Raw genomic sequence first — 27,263 nt, forward strand, 5'->3', positions numbered from 1 at the left:
CTAAGATACTTTCAAGAATGCATAACTTGCTGTTAAAATGGAATACGCAGGACGAAACGGTTAAATCTGCTATGATCAAATGGGCACAAGATATTTGGTCATAACATTATGTTTGCTGACTGGGAACAGTTGTGGACCACCGGTATGAAATTTACGGCATGTAATGCCTTAAGAGAGAATATTATGAAAATGATATACAGGTGGTACATGACACCAGTCAAGCTTGCAAAAATATATCATTTGCCCGATAACAAATGTTGGAAATGTAAAGAAAATGAAGGTACATTCTTTCACCTTTGGTGGACGTGCCCAAAGATTAAGGCTTTCTGGGAGATGATCTATAATGAAATGAAAAAGGTATTTAAATATACCTTTCTGAAGAAACCAGAGGCCTTTCTCCTGGGCATAGTCGGCCAATTGGTGCTAAAGAAGGATAGAACTTTCTTCATGTATGCAACAACAGCAGCAAGAATACTTATTGCAAAGTATTGGAAGACACAAGATTTACCCACCCTGGAAGAGTGGCAGATGAAGGTGATGGACTATATGGAACTGGCGGAAATGACTGGCAGAATCCGAGACCTGGGAGAAGAGTTGGTGGAAGAAGATTGGAAGAAATTTAAAGACTATCTGCAGAAACACTGTAAAATTAATGAATGTTAAAATGATGTTGGATTGAAAATAAGTGGCATTAGCAACAAAGTTAATAAGAATATGCAAAAATGAATTGATAATGGATGAAAATATAGAGTTATAATATGTTAAGATATAGAGTTAAGATAAACGAAAGAGGGTAAGGATTTGCTGATTTGATTATTTAAATGGGAATACAAAAAGGGGAGGTGTGAGGACGTCAAGGAAACAAGCTAATGAGTTTAAAGTAACAAAAATGGATTTGTTTTTAATTCTTTTTTATCTATTTGTTTTTTGTATCTTTCTTTTTCTTTTTTCTTTTTTATGTATCTTTTTCTTTTTATATGTCTTTTTTGTATTTTGTAAACCTATGTTTTTGTAAAATCTTAATAAAATATTTTATATAAAAAAAGGAAAAAGCACTTTATAGGTGTTGTATATGCATTATAACACTGTGACACCAGATGGCACTGTGAAGTTCGGTTTTTGCCAACCCGATTTGTCATACAAAGTTTACAATGCATTTAACTGAAACGCTTCTCCGATGTGTCTAGATCCAGTCTTGCCCAATGGACCAGTCATGAGGTTGTCCCAAGTACTTCTATGCTACCTAGGGTGACCTCACATCTCAAGACTACTCATTCCAGCCACTTCCTAATCTGCCTTCCTGCCTTTCTTAAACACGCTATTTAAGGCTCCCCGCCCCCTCTTCAGTTTGGCTGAAGTCTACCTCCCATCAAAAAGGCACTTTTTATGAGCTGGCCCCTCTCTTTAATAAACTGCAAAACACTCGTGAACATTCTGTGGCACCACAGGAGCTTAGATCAGTGGCAAGAGAGTTATGATACAACAACAGTTTCTATTTATCATAAGCCACAGCATTATAGTACAGTAAAGATGGGTGAGTTCATTTGGGGACAGAAGGTCAGAGACACAGGATCTTATGTCTGGCCACAGCTTAATCCTGCAAGAGGAACTTCTGGCCCATAGATGAAACGGAGCTGCCAGAACCTTCCCATTTGGCTAGCCAGGTCATTCTGGTGAATTCACAAATACAGCTGCCATCATACCTGACATAAGGTATTGGGCAGGTAATGGTAGGGCTTTAAAGGATGGAGCAGGAGCTTAAAGAGGGCTCCCAGTGATTCCACTGCTGGAGAAGGGCACACCCCCAGTCACCCACCAGCTGATGGGCAACACCAGTAGCCTTAGCTTGAGGAGGAAAAAGTGGTTTCTCTTTAATGGAAATTGCTCCCCACCCCCTGCTGTTCTTTAAAGCCTCCCCACATTCCTGAAATAAAGAGAGCTACAGAATGGGTGGATGCAAGAGAAAGCCATGTCTCCAAGAAGCCAAAAAGTTGATCCAAAGATCACTCTCTAGAACAGGGGTAGCAAATGTGGGACTCACCAGGGTTTGGACTACAGTTCCCAACCAGCCCCACACAGCACTGCCCATGGTCAGGGATGATGGGAGTGTCTGGAGGGTGCAGGCTGGCCGCTGCTGCTCTTGTTGTTGTTGTTTAGTCGTTCAGGTGTGTCCGACTCTTCGTGACCCCCTGGACCAGAGCACGCCAGGCACCCCTGTCCTCCACCACCTCCCGCACCTCCCGCAGCTTGCTCTGAGGCATCTGGAAAAGCAGGCCTTCATTGAAAAGCTGTATCAAGAAGCAGACTGCAAAGAGCCCACAAACATGATGAACGCTCACTTCGAGACAGCTGTCCTCGTCTTCTTCAGAAGATATAATTATGCAGCAGCTTCAGCATTTACATCTAGCTCTAAAAAAACAGCACACTGGCTAAAATATATGGAATACTGGTCAGGACCCAGCTGCGGCGGAGGCACATACAAAAACAAGTTCTCTATCAGTTACAGATAGGTAGCCGTGTTGGTCTGCCACAGTCAAAACAAAAAAATTTTTTCCTTCCAGTAGCACCTTAAAGACCAACTAAGTTAGTTCTTGGTATGAGCTTTCGTGTGCATGTACACTTCTTCAGATACACACGAAAGCTCATACCAAGAACTAACTTAGTTGGTCTTTAAGGTGCTACTGGAAGGAAAAAAATTTTAAGTTCTCTATCAGGCACGCAAACAAAAAAGCCAATAGCTCCAGACAATAGGAGCTGGGCTAAGTCCCAGTGGCAGCTCTCTCAGAAGCTGTTTTTTTTAAGGGGCCTTTCAGATCCTGCTGGACTACAAACCCCTCTCATCCTGACCACTGGTCACTCTGGGTGGGGCTGATGGGAGTCCAACAGCTTCTCGGGGCCACAGGTTCACTGTCTCTGTTTTAAAACTCACCAAAATATGACCGGAGAAGATAAGCTTGAAAAAGTGGGGAGCATAACCAGTAATCCCAGTAAGGGGAAGAGAGCAGGTCACCTGCAGCCAGAAAGTGAGAGTTCAGGTTCTGTACACCTACTTGTCCCTCCAGTAGACAAAGAAAAGAAATTAATAGGAAAACCTTGATGAATCAGCCCAAAGCACCACATTGCCATTTCCAACAGTGGACAAAGGAATGCCTCTTGGGAAGCCCACAAGGCAGGCATGAAAACAGCCCTCCTGCTCTGTTGCTCCCCTCTAATAACTGGTATTCAAAGGTCGACTGACTTTGAACTGGGAGATTCATAACAACAACTATTATTATTATTATTACTATTATTATTATTATTACTAATACTCTGCCCATCTGGCTGGGTTTCCCCAGCCACTCTGGGTGGCTCCCAACAGAATATTAAAAACACGATAAACAATCAAACATTAAAAACTTCCCAAAACAGGGCTGCCTTCAGATGTCTTATAAAAGTCAGATACAGTGGTACCTCGGGTTACAAACACCTTGGGTTACAAACACTACGGGTTACAGACTCCGCTAACCCGGTAGTTTCTCAGGTTAAGAACTTTACCTCAGGATGAGAACAGAAATGATGCACCGGCGGCAGCGGGAGGCCCCATTAGCTAAAGTGGTACCTCAGCTTAAGAACGGTTTCAGGTTAAGAATGGACCTCCAGAACAAATTAAGTTCATAACCAGAGATACCACGGTAGTTTTTTATTTCCTTGACATCTGATGGGAGGGCATTCCACAGGGCAGGTGCCACCACCAAGAAGGACCTCTGCCTGGTTCCCTGTAACCTCACTTCTCACAGGGAGGGAACCGCCAGAAGGCCCTTGGAGCTGGACCTGAGTGTCCAGGTTGAACAATGGGAATGGAGACACTCCTTTAGGTATACTGGGCCAAGGCCGTTTAGGGCTTTAAAAGTCAGCACCAACACTTTGAATTGTGATCAGAAATGTACTTTATAGCCATCATGACTAGCAGTCTGCTTTCTGTATATTTCTCCCACAAAAGAAACTTATCATGCCAAGGCAGTGCCAGGGGTGTGATAGGGACAACAGGGAGTGCTGTACCCAGAACACTGATCTGCTTAGAGATTGCTCTGCTTTCCTCAAATGGGGGCATACAGGACACCCCAGGAAAGTTCACTGAGCCCAACTCCTCTTTCCATTTGGTAAACCAGAAATGCATTTGGCTCCTGGGGTTTTTGAACAGATTTCAAGCCCACCTACCCTAACAGGAGGAAGGAGTCCCCAGTTTCCCAATTGGAAATCCAAAATATTGCACCTTTCTTGAAAATACAAGTTATTTAGGAGTATAATGCTTCACTCTTGTTTTGCTACTAAAGCTGTATGTAAAGTATTAGAGGAATTCAATATTTAAAAGGAAAGTTTTTTAAAAAGAAATTTCCTCAAAATAACAACAAAAATTGAGCGCACACTGGTTTCTAATGAGAATGCCTTTGTTCCATTCTCAAGCTGCCGCCTACATATCCAGAGCAATAAGGATGGTCAAAATATTTTCTCCACTTACTTAGAAAAAGAAAATACTTTATTCAACTGCTAAATTTTGTCTGCTTCAAAGTCATCCCAACTACTACACAAACATTTTTTTAAAAAATAAAAAAGCAAACACTGTACTGTAAATCACATATGAGCATTCTAACAGGGCACTCAGGATGAGAAGTTTTTGGAAAAAGCATCGGGGGAGGTGGGGAGGTCAGAATACTGATTAATCACATGTGGTGTGGCTGTATCACGCGACAAAATCAAATGTTCAAGTGTTTACATTATTTGTTTATAGGACTATGGGGGAAATGGGGTTGGGGGGAAGTCAGGGAGACTATACTTTGGCCCCTTATGTTAAGAATTCTGAAATATACTTTGGCATTTGCACAGAAAAACAAAAGCAACTAATCAGGGAGTATACCATCAGACCATTTACACATTCCCACATTGACACGCAAGATCAAAGCTCTCCGAAAATGCCCAAGCTTTAAAGGAAGAACACAAATGTCTCTTTTGCCAGAGGTCTTGCAAGCCCAGCACTGGCAGGCACTCCAAACAAGAGAGAAAGGGGAGGAGGAGGAGGAGCGCTCAGTTTTGGAAACACAGGTGCCAGGTCACCAAACCCGCCTCACACAAGGACGTTTGTAAAGTGAAACACTAAAACAGACATGCTTGTGGAAATCTCCAGTTCTTCAGCAGCATTTCTCAGAGAAAATTTGTGTGTTCTTGTCACTTTTTTAGTTATTTTTGCAAACCTGGCAATATCTTTAATCTTTTTTCTGTTGTTGTTGTTTTTTTGTCGGAGCAATCTGTATCTTACGCAGGACACCCATTTGAAGGTCTTTTGCTCCTCGAGGCGGAGGACTCCTTTGGCGCCCGGTGCCTGGCGCAAGAGACACAAACAGCACCAGAGAGGCGCTTCAAGCCTTTCTGAAAGACGCTGTTGGACAGGCTGTAGATGACACAGTTGCAGAAGCTGTTGCTGATGGCAAGCCAGGTGGTCAGGAAGGAGGCTGCTCGGCTGTGGTAGACAGAAGAGCTCTCCAAGAGGAAGTAGATTATGTAGGGGAGCCAGAGGATGTAGAAGACACTGGTGATGCGCAGGAGAACCATGGCATAGCGCTTGTCTGGGCATGGCTGGGCATCAGCCGCTTCCCCTTCTTGGGAGCTGAACCGCACGCGCCTCTCATTGATCTCTTTTGTGTGCTGCTGGCAAATGCGGAAGATGCTGAAATAGGTGAAGCAGACCACAAAGGCTGCCGGTGCGTACAGCATGATGATGATGAAGAGGGTGAAGATGGCCCAGGTGTCCCAGGAGTCAGCACACCACTGAAAAACATCCCCGTGATAGCCGGGCTTTCCCCAGTCAAAGAAAGCCGGGAGGAACACGGCTCCCGAGTACAGCCAGATGAACAGGATGCAAACCCGGAGGCGGCAGGGGGTGACCAGGGTGTTGTAGGACAGAGGCTTGGTGATGGCGATGTACCTGTCCACGCTGATGCAGGCCAGGGAGGTCATGGAGACGCTCTTGAGCACGGAGACCACGTAGCCAAAGGCTCTGCAGATCACAGACTCCGGCAAGAAGGTGACCCGGTAGTGCAGCAGAGAGAGTGAAGGCACCAGGCAGCTCACACCCACCAGGAGGTCAGCGTAGGCCATGGTCTGGATGAAGTAGCTTGTCGTGTGGTGGTTCAGCAGTGGCGCACAGTGGAAGACGAAGATGACCACAATGTTGCCCGAGATTATGAGGACGGTGAGGAAGACAATGACGATCAGCTCCAGCAGGCAGATGTCCAAGGCCTCGGGATAGCCGGCAGCCAGGAGGCAGAAGGGCCTGCTGCTGCTGTGGTTGCTACCATCGAGGGAGGCATTCATCTTGCGTCGGTGGCAGAAACCCCCTCACTCTGCCGCCACTGATGGTGGATGCTGCCTGGCTGCTTCTGCTGTCATTGCGGCTGCCACACGTGCCACCTTGTCAAAGCCCAAACAGGAGATGGAGAGGGATGCAGAGGCTCCCTGGAGCTGCTGGGCATTGTCCGCAGTGGCTCCCTCCAGGAAACACCAGCTCTTTTGGCTGCAGCCTCCACAGCCACCGCCCCCTCCTCCTCCTCCTCTCTCTCTCTCTCTGCTGGCAGCTCAGCAACACACCACGCACAGATGCGTGGAAGGGGGGGCGATAGAGAAAAGGGATGGAGGGAAGCTCGCTTGCTTGTGCAATGGGGGGGGGGAGGAGATCCAGCAATAGCCACGCGAGGGCGGGTGCTAGATGAAAAGGAAAGGAGGGAGGGGTGCCTTTACAGCATCCCCCCCTCCCATAGCTTCAGGACGCGAACAAGCCGGCCTCCTCACCCACAACGCCGCAGGACTTCGGCTAGCCTCTCCGCAGCCGGCTGGAGAATGGGCGCCGCCGCCGCGCCGGATCCCGCACCTCTCCGTCGATGCAGGAGTGATGAAAGAGGAGGAAGAAGAGAGGGTCCGGCCTGCGGGTCCCTCCCCCTCCCCCACGGCTGGGCTAGGCTGAGCTGCCCTCCTGCCTACCTGCAGCCGAGAAGGACAAAGGCGAAGCGAGCGCCGGGAGCAGACGCAGAGGGACGCGGCAGCGGCTGCTTTTGATGCGCCCAGCCAGGCAGAGCAGCTGCCCGCCGCAGAAGAGCCTGCGCGGCGCAGGGGGAGGAACCCAGGTGTGAGGGAGGGGGCGGACAAAGGAAGACGATCCAGGCGACGGCGGCGGCGACTGGAGGGGTGGGGGCGCAGCCAAGAGCCTCCCTTCCGCGCCCGGGTAGCCGCAGCAAAGGCGCGCGCGCCCTCGTTTCCCGGCTCGATCGCCGGTGCGCCCCCTCATCTCCAAAGAGGAGCGCCCCGCCCTTTAGCAAAGAGGGGCCGCGGCGGAGTCTGCCAGGAGCCAAGCCCACCCGCTTCGTTCTTCTGAAGGGGCTCTCGGAGGTGCGAAGAGTAATCGTGCGCTCCGAGGTCCAGTTCCCTTACAGGTTTGCAACGCGTCTTTCCTTGGCTGATCACCAAGGCATTAAGTTGTTGTTTTTCCCCCAAAGCTGTACTTCTTGACCTAAGATGTGCAGCAAAAATCCTAATATGCCCTTCTGAGTTAGACGCATGGGAGTGGGCTGCGAGGGGTCGGGGCAGACGGCATGCTTCACACATCCCAAAGTGCACGCTCTCTCTCCCAAGACACACTCTCCACGTGGTTTAAACCATCTGAACCCAACCCAGCTGGCACACTCCCATGCCCACTGAGATGTTTAAGCTTGGCAATTATGCTCTGCCATGCTCTTAACAGGTCCTATACAAAATCGCCACTAAATGATAGTGACCTGGGCATTATGGGGAAGACACAACTGAAAGATATCTGACTTACAATAAGTAGGAACTGTGCAAGAGCATCAAAGCCTCTATAGAAGCAAACACAATGGCTGCAATCCCTTGATCAAATCTTAGCTTAATAAGCCACCATATGAATAAGCTTCAAGCACCTGCATTTAGGCACTTCGCTGGCTCCTCTGTGTGAATGAATAAACCAACCAGGAAGCCACAGTTAAGCCATAGTTTCCTGTTATGTCCAATTGAGGAAACTATGGCTTGTGGATCCTGAACAGGCCAGGACACAAAGACAACTTTAAACGTTTCTCAGAGAAGCCACAACCTTGCTTCAGTGACACATACAACAGCCGTAATTGAGGCTAGCAGGTTCACACACAAACTCTTTATAGGTAATAAAGGTCCTGGAAAACAAGCCTTATGAGCAGGGCTGTCTTTAGCATATGCGCGCCAGGGTGCAAAGATCCGCCCAATGCCCCAAAATTTACTGCCCACGTCTACACCCACGATATACTTCTCCGTGGTTGCAGGCAAGGCCATGGCGGTGGTGGCCTGCCCTTCTGAGTCTTGCTGCTGTCGCCCCTCAAGAGCCGGGCGCCCAAGCTCCGCAAAGGCATGCAGCTTCACATCCAGGCGCTTTTAAAAGCTCCCCAGGAGGAGGAAGGAGGAGGGATGCAGCAGCCATTCTGATGGTGGGCGAGAGAGCAACGCCTCTCCACGCAGGACGGGACTCTGGGGAGGAGAAAGCGGCCGGGGGGGAGGCCAGCTTTGAATGTCAGCTTGATCAAAATTACTTATTTTTTCGTAACAGGTAGATAGTTAAGAGCTTAGGCGGCTTCAGTGGTACGGCCCCCCCAGAATTCAGTGCCTGAGTGCCCTGCACCCCTGGGTAAAGACAGCCCTGCTTATGAGGAATGGTTGGGGGAGTGGGGGGGGGTGTTTAGGAAAACAGAAGACTGAGAGGAAATATGATCTTCAAATATCTAAAGGGCTGTCACCTAAGATGGAGCAAGCCTGTTTTCTTCTGCTCCAGAGGACAGGACCCAAACCAATGGATTCAAATGGCAGGAAAGCATATTGTGACTAAACATTAGGAAGAACTTTTTGATGGTCTGAAACAGACTGTCTTGGAAGGCTGTGTGTGGACTTTCCTCCCCTGGAGGTTTTAAAAGGGAGGCTGGATGGCCACTTGTCAGGGATTCTTTAGTTGCGATTACTGCATTCCAGGGGCTTGGACTAGGTGACCCTCAGAGTCCCTTCCAACTCTACAATTCTACTACAGTCGTACCTCGGAAGTCGAATGGAATCCGTTTCAGAAGTCCGTTCGACTTCCAAAACATTCGGAAAGTAAAGCATGGCTTCCAGTTGACTGCAGGAAATTCCTGCAGTCAATCGTGGAACCTGTGTCGGATGTTTGGGTTCCAAAGAATGTTCGCAAACCGGAACAATCACTTCTGCATTTGCAGCGTTCAGGAACCAAAACGCAGCGTTCAGGAACCAAAAGGCATTCAACTTCCGATGTACGACTATATTCTATAACCAGTGGCTTGAACTGTACTGGGAAAGGAATGGAAGCCAGAACTCAACTGATTTAATCCACAAAGAGTTCTGTAAATGGGTGTCAGCACTGCTATTGGGACAATACCCACCTGCCTGTTGGGGGACGAAGTGCCAATCCCAATCTCTGCTGTTGTGAAGTGACAGCCAGATTTATTTGACACATGCCTGGATATGTATTCTCCTGAAAAACTTTCTAACTGGTTGAATGGAAAGGCAAAAGGGCCAGAAGATTTACTGTAGCAGCTCTCACTTCATCCAGTTCTATTCGCTCCAGAGACATCTGCTGGGGAAATGGCTCCAGAGCTGCAGCAGCTGCTACCAACACATATGGGTGTGTTAACGTAAGGACCTTCTGCCATGTGGGGCATAGACGCACCAGTGAGGACAGAGCAGCAAAAGTCATCAAGGACAAACTTCTGAAACAAAGGTTTTGAGTCCTAGCTGAGAAAGGGAGTTGGTTTTCAGAGATATCCCAACCGACAGGCCTTTCAGACACTCCACCAGCTCCTTTTGGAGTTGCATTTACTCAGCATCTCCTGGATGTCACAGTGAAAACAGCCAGCGTGCCACCAGAAAGAGGCTTCCCACATTTGATGCGTTCAGTGTTTCTGTTTCGTTCTGCAGAGCTCAACCGGAAGCTACAGGATGAGGGATTGCTCCTGTGATCAAATCCTGCCTGTTGGTTTCCCAGAGACACCTGGCTGGCCACTCTGAAAACGGGAGGCTGTGCTGTGTGGGCCACTGGTCTGCTTTTGCAGGCTCTTCTTATGTGCCCAAAGGACTCCTCTCGACTCCAAGCCTGACAGCAGTTCATTAACCTGCCAGGGAAACTAGGCGAGTCCATCAGGGTTGCATTATGGATCTCCTCATTTGTTGCTCCCCTTTTGCTGAGCCAGCACAAGCTGAAGCAGCAGCTTGCTGGGTCAATGGAGCAGCTACTCATGCGGAAGGAGAAGCCAAACAGCCATTTGTGGCTCAGTGCAGCCTCTAAAAAGAAACAACACACAAAATTCAGCCTATTTAAAAATAAAAATGTGCAGTGACAGAAGGATGGATGCAGGTCTGGCTATCAAAGTAAAGCAAGAGATCAAAATTCCCAGGGAGAAAAATCAGACCCTGGTCCTTTGCCCCCACCCTCTCAAAGAAGGGAGAGAGCCAGAGGACCAAGCTAGGCTAGAAAGTGCATATCTTGGCTTCTACAACATCCTTCTGTGTTTCTTGGCATATAGCCTTTAAAAGCGGGGGCAAGAGAAGATGGAAAAGGTCTATAGCTCAGTGGCAGAGCATCTGGCTTGCAAGCAGATGGTCGCAGGTTCAATTCCAGGCATCACCAGACCGAGCTGGGAAAGAACCGTGTCTGGAACCCTGGAGAGTCACTGCCAATAAACAATATGGAGATAGATTGAAATAAAGGACATAAGAATAACCTGGTGGATCAGGCCAATGGCTCATCTAGTTCAGCATCCTGTTCTCACAGTGGGCAGTCAGATGGCTGGAAGCAAGATCCTGCAAGCAAGATTCGAGCACAAGAGCCCTCTCTCCTCCTGTGGTTTCCAGCAACTGAAGCATTGCTGCCTCCTGTGGAGGCAGAACCTGGTCTGACACACTATAAAGGAAGCTTCTTCCTATGTTTTTAAAGTAACGAAATTTGAAGGGACAGGAACCTGAAGATTTTGAAAGGGGCTATTTAAGTTGCTATTTAACTTCCTAAGAATTGGAAGCTGGCATCCAGAAAGCCAGTGGCATTTCTTTTCCTTCCCAGGCTGCATTCACTGTTTCCCAAGTGAATGCAAATTCTACACCAAGCTCACCCAAAATTCAGAAAGCATTGTTATTCAAAATGCAAATGAGTTAGTTCTCCTCCTGATGTCGCCACCCCCCCTCCAGACCAGGAGAGCAACAGCATGGAGAGAGAGAGAAATCTCCTGCAAATCAAGCACAGTCAGGATGTTGGAGAAGAGTGGAGAGGTGCTGTTTTAGGATAGCAAAAAAAGTAGGCATGTGAGAGTATCAACTGCTTTTGGGCAGGAGAGAACAGAACCACAGAAACCAGACTTCTTGCTTGCTTGTCTGCCTAGCAAACTCCTAATCCACCAAAACTGGCATTTTTGACAGAATTCTGATGGAGGCCAGCACCTGCCTGGGAGATGACATTATCTGGAAAACTGATGGTGGCTTTTGGGGAAAAGGGGAAGAGAAGCTGGTGGGTAGCGTAACAGGTGGCCCAATCAAGAAGATCTAGGACAGGCATAGGCAAACTCAGCCCTCCAGATGTTTTGGGACTACAATTCCCATCATCCCTGACCACTAGGTCCTGCTAGCTAGGGATCATGGGAGTTGTAGGCCAAAAACATCTGGAGGGCCGAGTTTGCCTATGCCTGCTCTAGGAGGCAGCTAAATCAATACTGTGAGCCAATTCAGACAGCAAGTCCCACTGCACCAGTCTCAAAAGGCAGACAGCAACGGCAGAACTTGGCCTGAGGAAACTAGAAGGAGATGCAGGTCTGGCACAGAACATATAAGCTCCAGCAGCAAGCAAGGAGCAGTGCCTTGCAAAGAAAACTAGGTGTTCGAAACTCTTATGTTTGTGGCATTCTACTAGTATGTGTGCTTGTGGGGTGGGGAGAGCATGATTTACAGGTAGGATCAACAGGTACAGGAAGATTAAGTGAATCTCCTATGCAGACCCCACACATTAATACCATGATGCAAGCTTGTGGGTGAGTAACACTGTCTCCGTCTGGTTCTGAGCAGGCCAGGCAGATTCCCTGGGACCCGAATGCAATTACTGTTTCCCGTTCCAAATAATCATGCTCTTCTTTCAAAGCTGCATCACAACCTTCTTCTAAGCAACCTAGGAGAAGCTGCTAATGCCGCCAACTGGAGAGCTTTCCTATATTTCCTGCTTCTTCAGTACCCTTTACCATGCTAGTTACCACAAAAGGGGGGGGGTTGCATGCAACCGTCTCCTTCTTTCATTCCACCTCAAATACCACATTCATTTGACAGGTTTCTGAGCTGCACAGCTGGCAAGAGCCCCAGCGTGAAATGTGGGTGGCTTTAAGGCACACAACTGCCACAAATTTAGACTCAGAATACATCTTGCAAATGTCTGTTGACATTAAAACTCATTGCCACAGTGCTGCGCTCACAAATGCATCACAGTTTTTACACTCCCAGCATGGACACCAAGTAGGCTGGTGGGTGAGGGATGGAAGAGTCTGTTCCTCTTCTGCCAGCCCACTCACTCGCCTGCATGAAATTCCTGGTCCTATAAGGCTACCAGGTTAGTTGTTAAATGCAAGGCTGTAGTAAGACATAAAGAAAATGGATTAGCACCAGTTTTAATACAGAAAGAACAGTGAGATTACAACCATCTTCTCGGCAGTTTTTCAAACAGATTTAATTACTTCTGCTGAGCAATCCCAGATTTCTGCCCACCCAGTTCCCAACCTGGTAGATAATAGCATCCATCATTCATTATACTAATTTGATGCCCTCCACAAAACCAGGCCACCATCTATCTGCCCAAATACTCTTCCCCAAGGATTAAGTCACAGACTTAGAACCCAATTCAACTGTACTTTTATTGGGTTTGGCTAAATGCTTTCATAAGGAACAAGGAAGATGAAAAGAGCACTGCCAGAAGTTGACGCAATATAATATATGCAATGCATTATAAATAAATATAAACAAGCTGCATTTAAAAAACCCACTGAGCTAATTTTGCTGACTGACACTTTCAGTGAGCACATCCAAGCCTGTGGAAGTAAAAAAGAAGCAACAGAGGCTGTTGTTTAAACAACAAAAGAAAGGAGGAAACAATTTTTTTAAATGGTAAAGCCGTATTTGTGTTTCTACAAAGGTTGGCACCATAATGAGTGGTGGCCTACAGTTTTTCCATGCACCCAAGCCCTTCACCACAAGATTATGACCTTAGGCAGCAGCCTTCCCCAACCAGAGGTTTTGGACTACAACTCCCCTCAGTCTCAACTAGCATCGCCCAGGTTGGAGGAGGCTGCTAGGCATGAACAAAGCATAGGGCGCAGCAGACCAAATGGTGCACCTAGTCAACATCCTGCTTCCTATGGTGGGCTGCTGGAAGCTTCAGAGATACTTACAAGCAACAGCCTTTTGCCCACAGCATCTGCTACTCCATGCACATTCTGCCTCTGAAAATGCAGGCTCCACTCAACTTTCAATAAATCCATTTTCCACAAATGTGTCTGATTGCAGACCAACCTTTGCCAACCCTGGTACATGCTGGCTGGGATTGATGAGGGTTGTAGTTCACTTTACCACATATATGCCCACTCAACCACTTAATTGATTTATTATATTATTTATACCCCACCCATCTGACCAGGTTGCCCCAGCCACTCTGGGCAGCTTCCAGCATGTATAAAAACATAATAAAACGTCAAACATTAAAAACCTCCCAATACAGGGCTGCCTTCAGATGTATTCTAAAAGTTGTAAAGGAACCCTGGATGGTTAAGTCATGTCAAAGGCAACCATGGGGTGCAGCGCTCATTTTGCTTCAAGCCAAGGGAGCTGGCGTTTCTCTGCAGACAGCTTTCTGGGTCATGTAGCCAGCATGACTAAACCGCTTCTGGTGCAACGGGACACCGTGAGGGAAGCCAGAGCACACGGAAACGTGTTTACCTTCCTGCTGCAGCAGTACCTATTTATCTATTTGTACTGACATGCTTTTGAACTGCTAGGTTGGCAGAAGCTGGACAGAGCAATGGGAGCTCACCCCGTCGTGGGGATTCGAACCGCTGACCTTCTGATCAACAAGCACAAGAGGCTCAGTGGTTTAGACTGAGATGACCACCCACCTCCCTAAAAAGCCTATCCCTAAAAAAACCACCTATACCCTAAAAGTGGTATAGTTCTTTATCTCATTGACATGTGATGGAAGGGCATTCCACAGGGAGGGCATCACAGCCAACTGTAACTTCCCTGTAACTTCACTTCTTGCAGTGAGGGAACCGCCAGAAGACCCTAGGAGGTGTCTGGACCTGAGTGTCAGCACTAACACTTTGAATTGTGCTTGGAAACATACTGGGAGCCAATGTAGGTCTTTCAGGACTGGTGTTATATGCTCCTGGCAGCCACTCCCAGTCTAGCTGCTGCATTCTGGATTAGTTGTAGTTTCCAAGTCACCGTCAAAGGTAGCCCCACGTAGAGCATGTTGCAGTAGTCCAACCAGGAGATAAGCAGAGCATGTACCACTCTGGCAAGACAGTGCACAGGTAGGTAGGGTCTCAGCCAGCCCTGGACATAGAATTGACCTGCACCTCCATGGACAGCTGTGAGTCCAAAATGACTCCTAGGTTGTGCACCTGGTCTTATATGGGCTCAGTTATGCCATTCAGGACCAGGGAGTCCCCCACACCTGCCCTCCCCCATCCCCCCCAAATAGTACTTCTGTCTTGTTGGAATTCAACCTCAATCTGTTAACCATCCTCCAGCCACCTCCAGACATTCACACAGGACATTCACCGCCTTCACTGGTTCTGATTTAAAAGAGAGGTAGAGCTAGGTATCCTCCGCATACTGATGAACACCCAGCCCAACCCCCCTGATGATCTTGCCCAGCAGCTTCATATAGATGTTAAAAAGCATGGGGGAGAGGACAGAGCCCAACTGAGTGCCCAGGGGTCTGAACACTCCTGCCTCAGCAGCACTTTCTAGACACAACCCAGGAGGAAGGAGTGGACCCACTGCATAACAGTCCTCCTGGTCCCAACCCCTCTTCAATCTGTGGAACCGGAACTGTTACATGTGCCACATAATACTCGTTCTGCACCTATGAGAGTCTTTTGGTATGGCAGTTTCCACACTTGAAACTCCCTGACTATTAACGTCAGCCAGGTGGCACCGCTTATACACTTTTTAGTGCCTGTTGAAAACATTTCTGTTCAGGCAAGCCTATCCAGATACACAGAATGCTGACAAGTCCTTTAACTTGTTATTTCAGTTATTATTTGAAAGATTTAAATAGCTGTTTTTAACTGTTTTTACTGATAACTGTTTTATTCTTTTTGTGGGCCGCTTTAACATTTTTTCTTTGCAATCAAGCAGTCTATAAATGTTATGACATAAATAAACCCCACTGCTGCCTTAGAATGCATTCCCAGCTCTGCCACAGTTGCACATTAACAGGGGAGCAGCGGCAGTGAGTCAGTGCCCCCTCAAGGAAGCATCCGCCCTTACAGGTGGTCTTACTGAGGAGCCTCCAATAACCTTCAGAGATGGCTCCAGGATTCCACAGAAACAGACTGAAAGCCATCAGTGCCAAAAAGATGAAAGTGTCAGGCAGGGAAATCTCCTGAAGTTGCTGTCGGACTAAACCTCTCCCCACCCCCACCCCCAGGCACAGACAGTTCCATTGGCCTACCTTTGTGATGAGGATCCGGTACTTCTCCACCAGGTGATCGTTGTTGTGACATCCTGCAAGCAGCTGCCAAACCTCCCCCCGGAGAGCTTCAGGGACTCCGCTTCTCACCAGCGTGGACAAGGTTTTTGGTCGCACACTCAGATTCAAGTGCCTGGAAGAGAGGAAGGAGACCAGACATCAAACCAGGAAGGGTGTGCAGGATACAGACCATGGACTGAATGGTTTTGTGTGACTCCAACATCCACAACATCCACACTGATGATGCCTCAGGTCCATGATGCAACCATGGGCCTGTCTCAGTATCTGAAGAAGTGTACATGCACACGAAAGCTTATACCAAGAACAAACTTAGTTGGTCTCTAAGGTGCTACTGGACAATTTTTTTATATATTTTGACTGCGTCAGACCAACACAGCTACCTACCTGAATCTGTCTCACACAGTTATGGGTCCAATGCACAGAAGTAGCCTTTGATCTACGTGGGGAGGGGAGGGGTCTGGAAATGGTGTGTGTTTGATTATCACCCCATTGTCATAGTCAGATTACTTCCTGGTGAGGTTTGGACTTGCTATGTCTGTCCCTCCTTACAAGGGTGGGAGACCAGTTAGGATGGTCTGCCACCAGAAACAGATGGAATTTGGTGGATTCTTGACTCCTCTGGGGAATTTCCCTGTGGACAAGAGGGGGTGTTCCTGTTGAAGTCTTAGTTCCACTATGGAATGGTGAGACTCATAGGGCCTTTGACATGATCACTTCTGAGTACCCTCTCTGGCCCTGTGGGGTCTGTTTCATGGCTTGGTACATGGAGGAGTTGAGGTCAATGAGGCAGACTGGAAGAGGATTGGAGCATAAGAGGCACAAATCTCACTAAGGAGCATTTGTTCAAGATCATAATCAGGCCTACCATGTGGCAGTAAGGGAAGCAAAGAGATCCTATTTCACTGCCTCCATTGCATCCTTGGGAAGCCGCCCAGCAGAGCTGTTCTGTGTGGTCTGGAGGTTACTTACTCCTGACCAGGAGGGGGATCTCTGGAGCAGACAGTAACTAGCTGTATCCAGATAGCTAAACACTTCAAGGATAAAGTTGCTCAGCTCTATAGTGATTTAGATGCTGCTACTGTGAGAGTACCTGACCAGGTGTTCAATGCAACATCGAGCTCGGTGTTGTGAGATCATTTCCAATTGATGCGGTCTGGGAATATGGACAGGACACATGAAGTGATCCTTGTCCACCCTGGCTTATTAACTACCTGGGCTGGGGTGAGTGGACGGGTCAAAGGTGTGATAAATGCATCCTTGTGTGTTAAAAGAGGCAGCCGTGTATCTACTCCTCAAAAATCCAACCCTAGACCCAACGGAGTATAACAACTACAGGGTGATAGAGAGCAACTACAGGCATTCCTGGAATAGAACGATTATCTAAATCCACTACCATCTGAGTTCAGACTTGGTTTCGGAACTGAATCAGTCTTGGTTGCCCTGAGGGACATGGGAGTGTGATGATGATGATGATGATGATGATGATGATGATGATGATGATTTATAACCCGCCCATCTGGCTGAGTTTCCCCAGCCACTCTGGGCGGCTTCCAATTGAGTGTTAAAAACAATACAGCATTAAATATTAAAAACTTCCCTAAACAGGGCTGCCTTCAGATGTCTTTTAAAGAGAAGATAGCTGCTTATTTCCTTCACATCTGAAGGGAGGGCATTCCACAGGGCGGGTGCCAATACCGAGAAGGCCCTCTGTCTGGTTCCCTGTAACTTGGCTTCTCGCAGTGAGGGAACCGCCAGAAGGCCCTCGGCGCTGGACCTCAGTGTCCGGGTAGAACGATGGGGGTGGAGACGCTCCTTCAGGTATACTGGACCCTGTTACTTCTGATAATTAATTAATTAATTTAATTAATTTAATTATTATAATAATTTATCATTTATATACTGCCTATCCGACTGGATTGCCCCAGCCACTCTGGGTGGCTTGATCTCTGTGGCTTTTGATATCACTGACCACTGTATCCTCCTGGACAGACTTAGTGAGATGGGCATCAGAGGTACTGTATTACAGTGGTTCCATTCACATCAAATTCATGTCCAGAGAGTAGCACTGATTCAGTGCTATTTAATATCTATGTGAAGCTCTTGGGAGCTGCCATTAGGAGTTTTGGGGCAAGGTGTCACCAGTATTCTGAAGATATACAGCTCTACTTCTCTGCAACATCTGAACCAGGAGAGGCTGTGAACACTTTGGACCAGTGTCTAGATACAGCAGTTGAATTCTGGGAAGACAAAGGTTATTTGAGTGGGTGGTTCCCACATTCTGGAAATTGGCAAGTTACTTGTTCTGAATGGGGTTGCATCCCCTCTAATGGAGAAAGTGCATAGTTTGAAGGTACTCCTGGATACACCTTTATCACTGGGACCTAGGTGTCCTCTGTGGCTAGGAGTGCCTTTTACCAGCTTCATCTGGTTCACCAGCTACACCTGTTCTGGGACAAAGATAGTCTGGCACTGGTAACCTCAGGACTAGATGACTGTAATGTGCTCTATATGTGGGGCTGCCCTTGGGTCTGGTTCAGAAGCTCCAGCTAGTGCAGAATGCTGCAGCCAGATTGCTGATGGGAGCTTCTCCTCAAGAACATGTGACACCATGGTTAACAGCTGCCCTGGCTGCCCATCTGTTACTGACCCAGGTTCAAGGTACTTGAATTGATTTGCAAAGTCCTGAACAACTAGGGTCCAGCATAGCTCAGGAATCGCCTGAACCCTTCTATCCCAGATCAATCACTCAGATCAGCTGCAGGAGCATCTTTGGCCATTCCCTGAGTTGGTGAGGCTCATTTCACAACAAGAAGAAATTGAGCCTTTAGTGCCATCAGCCCAGTCATGAGGAACACCCTGCGACTGTTGATTCTGCAGGAGCCTTCTGTGCCAACTTTTAAAGGCCTGCCGAAAACTTTTCTGTTCCTATGCAGGCAAATAAGATCTGCTGGTATTTGTTTCTAGTTTCTTTTTGCTTTTAAATTCTTTTCAACTTTTCAAGATGTTATTGTTTGGTTTTATGTTTTTTATTGTTATAAACCACTGTAACATATTTTTGTATATAAATGTTTTTTTTAAAAAAAATAATTAAACAAATCCATGCTCTTTTTAAAAAGGATGACAGATCTATCATTTTAGAAATGTGGAGGAAGCACATTCATGTATTCAGAAAGGGGGGGGGACCAGGCCCACATTGGAACATATTTGGCAGGTAGGTTCACAGAAAAAACCAGTGTGCATGTAAGTAGAATCACAGATCTGAAGAGTTGGATGGGACCCTGAGGATCATCTATTGCAACCCTCTGAATTTCAGCTAAAGCCTCCATGACACACAGCCATACAACCTCCCCTTAAAAACTTCCAATGAAGGAGAGTCCACCACCTTCTGGGGCAGTTTGGAAGGCATCAACATCCAAGTGCCCCATGCTCATAAATTGAGGGGAGCAGTTCCAAGGCATGCAAACGGGCACAGAACAACCATTCAACAGAGGCTGATGAAAGAGGACTGGCTGGCAGGGCTCATGGCAGCGGGGGACTTCCAGGCAAGGATGCTGGCAGGAGGAGTCTGCAGCAGCCCAGGTAAGCCTTCCACTCTTAGCTGGCTCGTCTACCATGTGTGGGAAGTGGCAGTGGGTGGAAGTTGACCTCTCCTGCCCAGCAGCCTTCAAGGAGCATACCAGGTAGCAAGAAGCACAAGCTGGCTAGGACAGAATGGATCCAGTGTATGGCAGCCTGCAGTCCCCTTACCTGCCTGCCTCTTTGTAATTGTCTTGCCTGCATTACTCTCAACCATAAGCTTCTTCAAAGAGATTGGTTCACAATAGAGAGGTGAACCTGCTTACCATTTGGACAAGAGGTCTCCCCATGTCTCAAGGATTTTCTCTGCACACTCTTTGGAAACGTCTCCAGAACCACTCAGGAGAGGCTCGTCGTTATCTGTAGGACACAAACCCACACAGAGGAAGGGGACATGAGAGCAAGAAGCACCATTTCTGACCTCCATTTAGAAGGAAATACTAGGATGCGCTGCACCTGTTGGATCAGGCTTAACATGTGCAAACATGGCACAGACAGCAGGGTGGCTCAGCCCAAGCCAGAAGAGGGGGGAAACAACACATCCCTATTTTATGCCGCGGAGCAGGAAAAGATGCTGGGCATGGGGAGCCCTTTGCAGGCGGAAGGCAGCTCTCTTTCTCTCATGCATAGCCTTCTAGGTCTGCGAGCCATAAAGAGAGTGGGTGCAGCAACATATTTGGCTCTTCTTTTGTACTGTATGCTGCATTCCAGCCAAGCAAAAGTCAGAGGTTTCTACACACTCATCAAAACAGGCTCACACAAACCTCTATCCCTGGAAGCAAGTGGGAAAAGCACCTGAGCAGGACGCAGCCTGTGGGGAGCCCTGAGGGCTGGACAGAGACCTGGAGGGTTCAATTCAGCCACCAGGCCTGAGGTTCCCCACTCATGCTCTACAGTCGTGGTCAATTAACCACACAAACTAGAGAGCAGAAACTGAAAGTCCATAAATATGATCTGACCACCACCCTGACCATACACATGCACGCACACACTGCCTATGCCCCTCCTGGCCCCACCAGCACTTGCCAGCCCAGAACAAAGGCCTGCGCTGAAAGCACCAGTAAGAGTTCTTAGCAGATCACTTAGGATGGTGAGCAAGGGCCTGGTACTTCATCCTCCACCATGGCCAACAGCTAAATGCGGCATAAAATCATAGAAATACGTATAGAGTTGGAAAGATCCTCAAAGGTCCTCTAGTCCAACCCCCTGCAGTGAAGGGATCACAGCTAGATAGGTATCTGCCAAATACGACTTTTGGCTTCAAGAAAGCATTGGGAATGCTAGTATGGTAGAGGAAAAGCAGATTAAGTCAACCGAATGCAGCCTTGCCCAACCTGGTGCCCTCCAGATGTTTTAGACGGAAGTTGCAGTAGCCCCAAGCCTAGGGAAGGCACCCAGGTTGTGCTAAGCTGCTGTAGAAGAACAGTAGTAGTATCTGCAGTTACCTTCAGCTTTGAAGCCTTCAGTAAAAACACATACAGCGGTACCTCGGGATGCGAACGGGATCCGTTCCAGAGCCCCGTTCACATCCTTAATAGAACGTAAGATGCGATGGCGCGTCTGCACATGCGTGGGTCACGTTTTGCCGCTTCCGTGCATGTGTGTGACGTCATTTTGAGCATCTGCGCATGCGCGAGCGGCGAAACCCGGAAGTAATGCACTCCGTTACTTCCGGGTCGCCGCAGAGCGCAATCCAAAAGCGCTCATCCTGAAGCACATTCAACCCGAGGTATGACTGTATAGGGCTGTGCAATATCAGGTTTTCAACATCACAATGTATCACCAGCTAAACATCGTGATATAGTGATACATCACCATGTTGATAGGAAGGAGCATCGACCCCAGACCTGCAAGGTGCTGGGATGAAACAGCTGCCACTAGCACCTGGTGCAGAGAGGAAGGAGGCAGCTGGAGAATGAAGGTTAGGTGCCAGCCAGCAAGCCCCACCCATGATGTACTGCCAGGTGAAGACGCCATTGCGATCTGGCCCTCAAATCAGTCCTGGGTGATATATCAATACATCGTCCAAGCCCAAACACATAACGCGTTTGTAAACTTCTCTGAAGCAAACCTTTAGCTGATTCACAGCAAGAGGCAGTCTTGACAAAGCCATCTCCTTGCTCTGCTTTGGAGGGACACAGCTAGTCCCTTCTTACCTTCCTCTTCATCATCCTCTGGTGGGGATGGGATCATGGAGCCCTGAGATCCGGACTGTGGCAGGCGGAGCACTGGGCTCGCGGTGGTTTTTCTCCTCTCCCTTTCTGACTCACTCTCCAGGCATATGACTTCATAGAGTGTGTCTGTGCTGTTCTTCCGGTCCTTCTGCTTTATCTGAAGGATACAGGGCAGATTAGGTTTCAGCGCTGTGGAAGAGCTTGACAAGAAATGCCTAGACAGACTCGCAAGCAACTTTCTGTATATATCTGTGAGAAGGCACAGGAGGAAGAAATTATTCCTATTCAACAACCACAGAGGAGGGAGAAAGAAAATAATTTTGGTTAGTCTTTCCAGACTCCAGAGAGACATCTGCCAAAGGTCCTTTGCTCTGTGGCCAAAATGGCAAAACTTTATGTTAAAGTGCTTTGCTCTTCCTCTCAGAAAGCCTTGATGCATAGGAGCAAGAGGGCAGGAATGGGGGAGAGGAAGAAGAGGGAGGTGTGTGGAATTCAGGCAACTGCCCCGGATACAGATTCCGCTATGTTCTAGCTCCTTAATGCTTGGGGAGGGGGATTCCAACTGCCTTCTATAAGGCAGCAAGATAAGACCTATGGACCTTCTGGGGGAGGCTGAGATGCTTATTGTCGTTTAAGTGTTGGAACCAGGACCTGGGAGATGAGGGTGCAAGTCCTCACTCAGCTACAGAGCTCAGCGAGTGACCTTCAGCCAGCCAGGTCTCTCAGCCTAACCTACCTTATAGGGTTGGATGTGAGGATAAATGAGGAGGCAGAGAACCATATATGCCCCTTTGAACTCCTTGGTGGGATAAAAAGGTAATAATAAATAAATAAAATTAAAATATTTTCATTTCAACCTCCGATTCACTGTTCAGAGTACCTGCCTTACAACCAGGTCCAAGATGGTCCCCGTCCCCCCCCAACAGAAACCATTTCCAAAAATTAAGCTCAGGCTTCATTTTTTCTGGAAAAAGTGAGTTATTCTTTTCACCAGGCTGCCGCCACTGGTAAAATTCCAACACCACTGGTAAATAAAGATAAGCATACACCCTTAACCACTTGCAGCATGGCTGCTCAGATGTCTGTAAGAATCAGGTTCTCTTTGGAGGTTTATCAGGCACCTCTCTTTAGCACCTCTTCAAAAGAAATACCCCAAAACAAAGCAGTTCCCCCTCCGCCACAACACCCAAGATGAGCCTGGTCCTTGTAAAGAGTCAGATTGGGGCTGAGAAGAAGCCAAGACCAAATGCGATAAGAAGCCTCACAATGAGAGTGGGTGGAGCGAGACAAGAGCCAGCAGAATTAGCTCAGTAAGATAAACTTCCTTAAATTAACAAGGCTTATGCTTTTAGGGCCGAGAAATATTTATAGCCAAGAGAAGCAATCCTTCAAACTTCTTCACGTTTCACCTTCAAGAGAGGAGAACATAACCTCAAAGACTTCCCACACACCCCTGCCCAACGTGCCAAGGCATGAAGTTCCACTTCTCCAGGGGAACCTCAAATGTGCTGCAATCATCTTCCTTTGATTTACAAGCAACTCCCCATTTGTGAGGGGTTGTATTCTGGGTCACTATGCGCGTCAGCAGTCGTGTGTAAGCCCATTCCGCACTGAAAAGGATGTGTGTGTCAGGGGTTGCATGTCAATCAGATGCCACCCGTACTATTTATTTGATTCACATCCCCCCTCCACCCCCCATGAGCTCAAGGTGGCGTACATGATGCTCTTTCTCCCCATTTCATCCTCAAAGCAATCCTGTGAGGTAGGTTAGGTAGGTTATTGTCTGGGATCACTGTCATCCTTGGGGTTTATGAGGGAGGGAAGGAGAGGGGCAGAGAGAGACTGAGGCTCCAATGGACACTGCACACTGGCTAGCCAAATATCTCCAGAAAGTCATTTCCCATCACTTGAACTTTGAACTTTTAAGTGACACACCACGACACCCACCAAACCAAGCAGAGAAGGCTGCAGCCCCACTTAGCATTCCAAGGCAGGAAGCAACTCTGCCCATCCCTGGGCTGTGTGAGAAGGGAAAAGATGCATAAACCCAGCCTCTCCCAACCCTCCCAGCGATAGGTAGGAAGTACTGCCTGCACAAGGGCTGGGCTCAAGCCCTCAAATGGCACCAGGTCCAAAATTTTAGCTTTCTCCTCCATGCGAGACCAGAGTCCCAGACGAACATAACTCAAAGGACCACAGAGTTAGAGAAGGAACGAAAGGGCCCACCCCACAATATCCACACCACTAAGGATGGGACCCACAAGCGTTACCTGCTTCAGCTTCAGGAAGAAGTTCTCTGTGGAGCTCCGCTTGCTGAAAGGCCAGAAGAGCCTCTCGCTGGCAGGGCACACACGGACTTTGGTCTCCAGGAGGAACCGCACAGGCTCCTGCACCTCAGTGATCACCAAGTCGACAGCCGTGGTCAGGAACAGCACTTTGTCTAAGGAGAGGAAGCAGGGAAGCTGGTGTTTCCCCTTAGGCCATTCAACATAGCCCTTGCCCTGTGCCTGTGGCCCAAATCAACCATGCCAGTGTGTCCAAGACACAGGTAGCCAAACCCCAGGTACATCCATACCATGGTGACCAAGCGGGGTTATTCCCAGGTTAAGGGTGAACAGCACTGTAGCTGAAAGTTGTTGTTGTAGTAAATTATTATTATTATATTATTATTATTATTATTATTATTATTATTATTATTATTATTATTACATATAAAATACCTCACATTTTCCCCACCTGTTAAAATCACTTTTACTGTGATCTCAAAACATTTGCACGTCTCCCCATCCCATTTAATATCAGACAGAGATTGCAAGGAAAGGGGAGTGGATAGAAAGAGACTTTTAAAGGTTTCTGTAAGCATCCTCTCTCTTCCCTAAAGTCCCTGAGACTGGGAATTTAAAAGGGAAGAGGGAGACAATTTGCAAAGGCTTTTTCAGGCCTCTCCCCTATCTCACTTCAATCTTGAAAGTGGGGCGGGGAGCGAAGTTTGCAAAGCATTTGGCAAGCAAAGGCAATGGAGGGGATTTTTCCAGCACTGTTTCTGCTTCTTTCTTTTTGCTTGCCTTATTTATCTATTGATAAAAAAATATTTTTAAATTGATACTAATTAAAAAATATCGAAGTGCCTTGACTGTGTGTGCCTGTTCCCAGCAGAGAACCAGCATGAGCAGCCAAAACTGAGCAGGATTTAGTCCCTGCTCTTCAGCTGACTAGGAGTAGGAGGGCTAGATCCTACTTTGGGCTGCAAGTCCCTGTCTGCACAGCCAAAGCAGAATTGAACCCCACCTTCCTGTCCATCATGAGTCATTTCAGCTGAGGGACAGGTAGGTGTGGTTTGTAGGAAAAGGTCTTGCAGGCCAAACCTCATCTTGGTGGGCCAAGATTGGCTTGCGGCCTGGAGGTTCCTCACCCCCACTTTAACTAGCCCATGACAGAGAACCTGGTATACTCCATAAACCAGGCAATGTTGTAGCTCACAGCCAGTATTTTAAATGGAATCCAGAAACAAAGTCATCTCCCAGCAAGGGGAATTACATTTCCCAGCATCTGCTTCACATCTTATGTGGGCTGTCCTATCGTTTTGGTGCTATCCTCCTGCCATTGCTCCCACCTGAACTGTCTTCCAGAGTCTGGCTTGAAGGGTTAGAACACAGAGACGTCAATTACGTCTCCATGCCACACACACGCACCCTGACTCAACGCCATCTCAGCTTGACAAAACATTCTTGACAAAACAGGTTGGCAACTTGCTGACTTGGGACCAGGTGCACTCCTGGATTTCACTTTTTTGTGGCCCTCAAACGCTTCTGAAGTTACCCCATTCTTCCATCCCATCCAAGTTCCTTCCTTCCTATTCTTCCTGATTTTATAAAAGCATGACAACAAACAAGTAGGCTTTAACTAAAGTCAGAAAGGAATTAATTTCACTTGCTTCGCAGAACAGTAATTGTATCGGTCCACTATAGTACTAACAAGAAATCCTCTGTATGCTTCTTTGAGTGTACTCCAATCCAACTCAGTGGAGCTTACACCCACCTAGACCTGCAGGGGACTAGCAATTCTAATGTGAAACAGCCATGGTGAAAACTGATAAAAGGCAGTCTTATTTCAAGGTTAGTTTATCCAGAAAACTTAAGTCTCCGGCTCCACCCACTGTCAGGATGTGGCTCTGAACAGACGACCCCAGACGGAATGAGGTCCTCGACAGGAAAAAGATTCCCTACATTCGACTATCTGGGATTGGCCACTGATCATTGCACACATATCTAGGAAAATACACAGGAAACAACTTACACATCTCAAGCAATCTGACCCAAACAGAAAAGTCACTGATCACAAACCTTTCGGTGTTTCTTCATTCAGTTTATGGAAGTGTGGAGACTTTGTGTTCCAGCTCCCAGTGATGACATAGGACTTCCCATCAGAACTTTTGCCCATAGACTCCTAAAACCACAGAACAGGGTGAGTTAAAACAAAGCCCATAGGCTCTGCTAGATCACATCACAAAATACACTTGAAATCACCTGGAAACACACAAGCAACATGTCATTTAGTGCGGCTAATTGAGGGGGAAATCTCTGGAAACTGAAGGGCATCTTACCAGATCCAACAGGTGCATATTGCCACTCTGCACATCCTTCCCAGGGCTAAGGAGGAGGCCAAAACACCTGTGATTTAAAAAGAAAAAAAGCCAACCTCTAGCAACCATTTCCATGCGGAACAGGTAGTTCTGAAAAAGGTAGTCAGATTTTATGGGGTACTTTGGTGGAGAAAAACCACAATATGTACTAAACTGTTTAACAACTGCCCCATCAGCTCTTAGAGAAGAATTGAAATGAGGAACTGGGCAGCAGGGTTAGAGGAGATTTTCAGCTCAATAGTACTTTACAAGTCAGAACATACATTGTACTTATTTTAAAGATTTTATCATGCTTTTCAAGAGAGTCTCATCACAAAGTGGTGAACACAATACAAAAGACACCATTCAAAACTTAACAGAACTCCAAACCTTAAAAATGCCAGCAGAAACAAAACCCCCTACAATCCACCAAGCACAGTAAGAATAAATGTTAGCAGCATTTCAGCATTCCACCTAACAAGAACTTTATTATTTGTACCCCACCTAAATGACTGGATTGCCCCAACCACTCTGGGTGGCTTCCAACAGACATAAGAAGGCAATAAAACATCAAACGTTTAAAAACTTCCTTATACAGAGCTGCCTTCAGATGTTTTCTAAAAGTTGTGTAGTTCTTTATCTCCTTGACATCTGATGGGAGGGCATTCCACAGGGAGAGCATCACTACCAAGAAGGCCTTCTGCCTGATTCCCTGTAACTTCTTGCAGTGAGGGAACCTGAGTGTGTGGGCTGAATGATGGGGGCAGCAGGGAGGGGGCCTGTCTGATCTTACTTGGGTGTGGGGCCACCACCAAAGATGCCCCTTCCTGCATGGCCACCAAAGCTCTTCAGAGGAAATAGACACAAAGTTACCTTTCAATTGCCAGTTCTTTGTTGGTTGTCTGTTGTACGTAAATGACGATCTTCTTGTCGATGCCTTGGCGCAGTTTAAAGCACTGCCGGTCCTTGTCTTTGGGGACAGCACTGTGGTCAAAAAGGGAAATATTCACACGGTCCTCTTATTTGTAGTCACAAATTTGAGAACAGAATCAGTAGGCAAGTGAGAGTTTTCACAGCCTGG

General features: G+C 47.4%; 2 protein-coding genes across 5 annotated transcripts in view; both read right to left on the bottom strand.

The window, feature by feature from the left end:
• The window catches only part of RABGAP1 (RAB GTPase activating protein 1), a 94,205-nt gene that overhangs the window by 37,783 nt on the left and 29,159 nt on the right, over positions 1-27,263 (bottom strand). For 3 of the 4 annotated variants that reach the window (XM_053373275.1, XM_053373274.1, XM_053373273.1), the window contains 7 exons: positions 27,056-27,166; positions 26,165-26,231; positions 25,905-26,007; positions 23,832-24,001; positions 21,544-21,718; positions 19,654-19,747; positions 15,773-15,923 (listed from right to left, as the gene is read on the bottom strand). In XM_053373275.1, coding sequence (XP_053229250.1) covers positions 15,773-15,923; positions 19,654-19,747; positions 21,544-21,718; positions 23,832-24,001; positions 25,905-26,007; positions 26,165-26,231; positions 27,056-27,166 — 871 coding nt within the window. Of the gene's footprint in view, positions 1-15,772; positions 15,924-19,653; positions 19,748-21,543; positions 21,719-23,831; positions 24,002-25,904; positions 26,008-26,164; positions 26,232-27,055; positions 27,167-27,263 lie in introns of those variants that run through there. The other variant, XM_053373276.1, reaches the window with a different exon arrangement.
• On the bottom strand, positions 4,495-7,867 carry GPR21 (G protein-coupled receptor 21). Its single transcript, XM_053373292.1, has one exon. The coding sequence runs from the start codon at positions 6,346-6,348 to the stop codon at positions 5,290-5,292; it is 1,059 nt and encodes a 352-aa protein (XP_053229267.1). The 5' UTR covers positions 6,349-7,867; the 3' UTR covers positions 4,495-5,289.

This window comes from Podarcis raffonei, chromosome Z (assembly GCF_027172205.1).
Source record: "Podarcis raffonei isolate rPodRaf1 chromosome Z, rPodRaf1.pri, whole genome shotgun sequence".
In the NCBI taxonomy this organism is placed as follows: domain Eukaryota; kingdom Metazoa; phylum Chordata; class Lepidosauria; order Squamata; family Lacertidae; genus Podarcis; species Podarcis raffonei.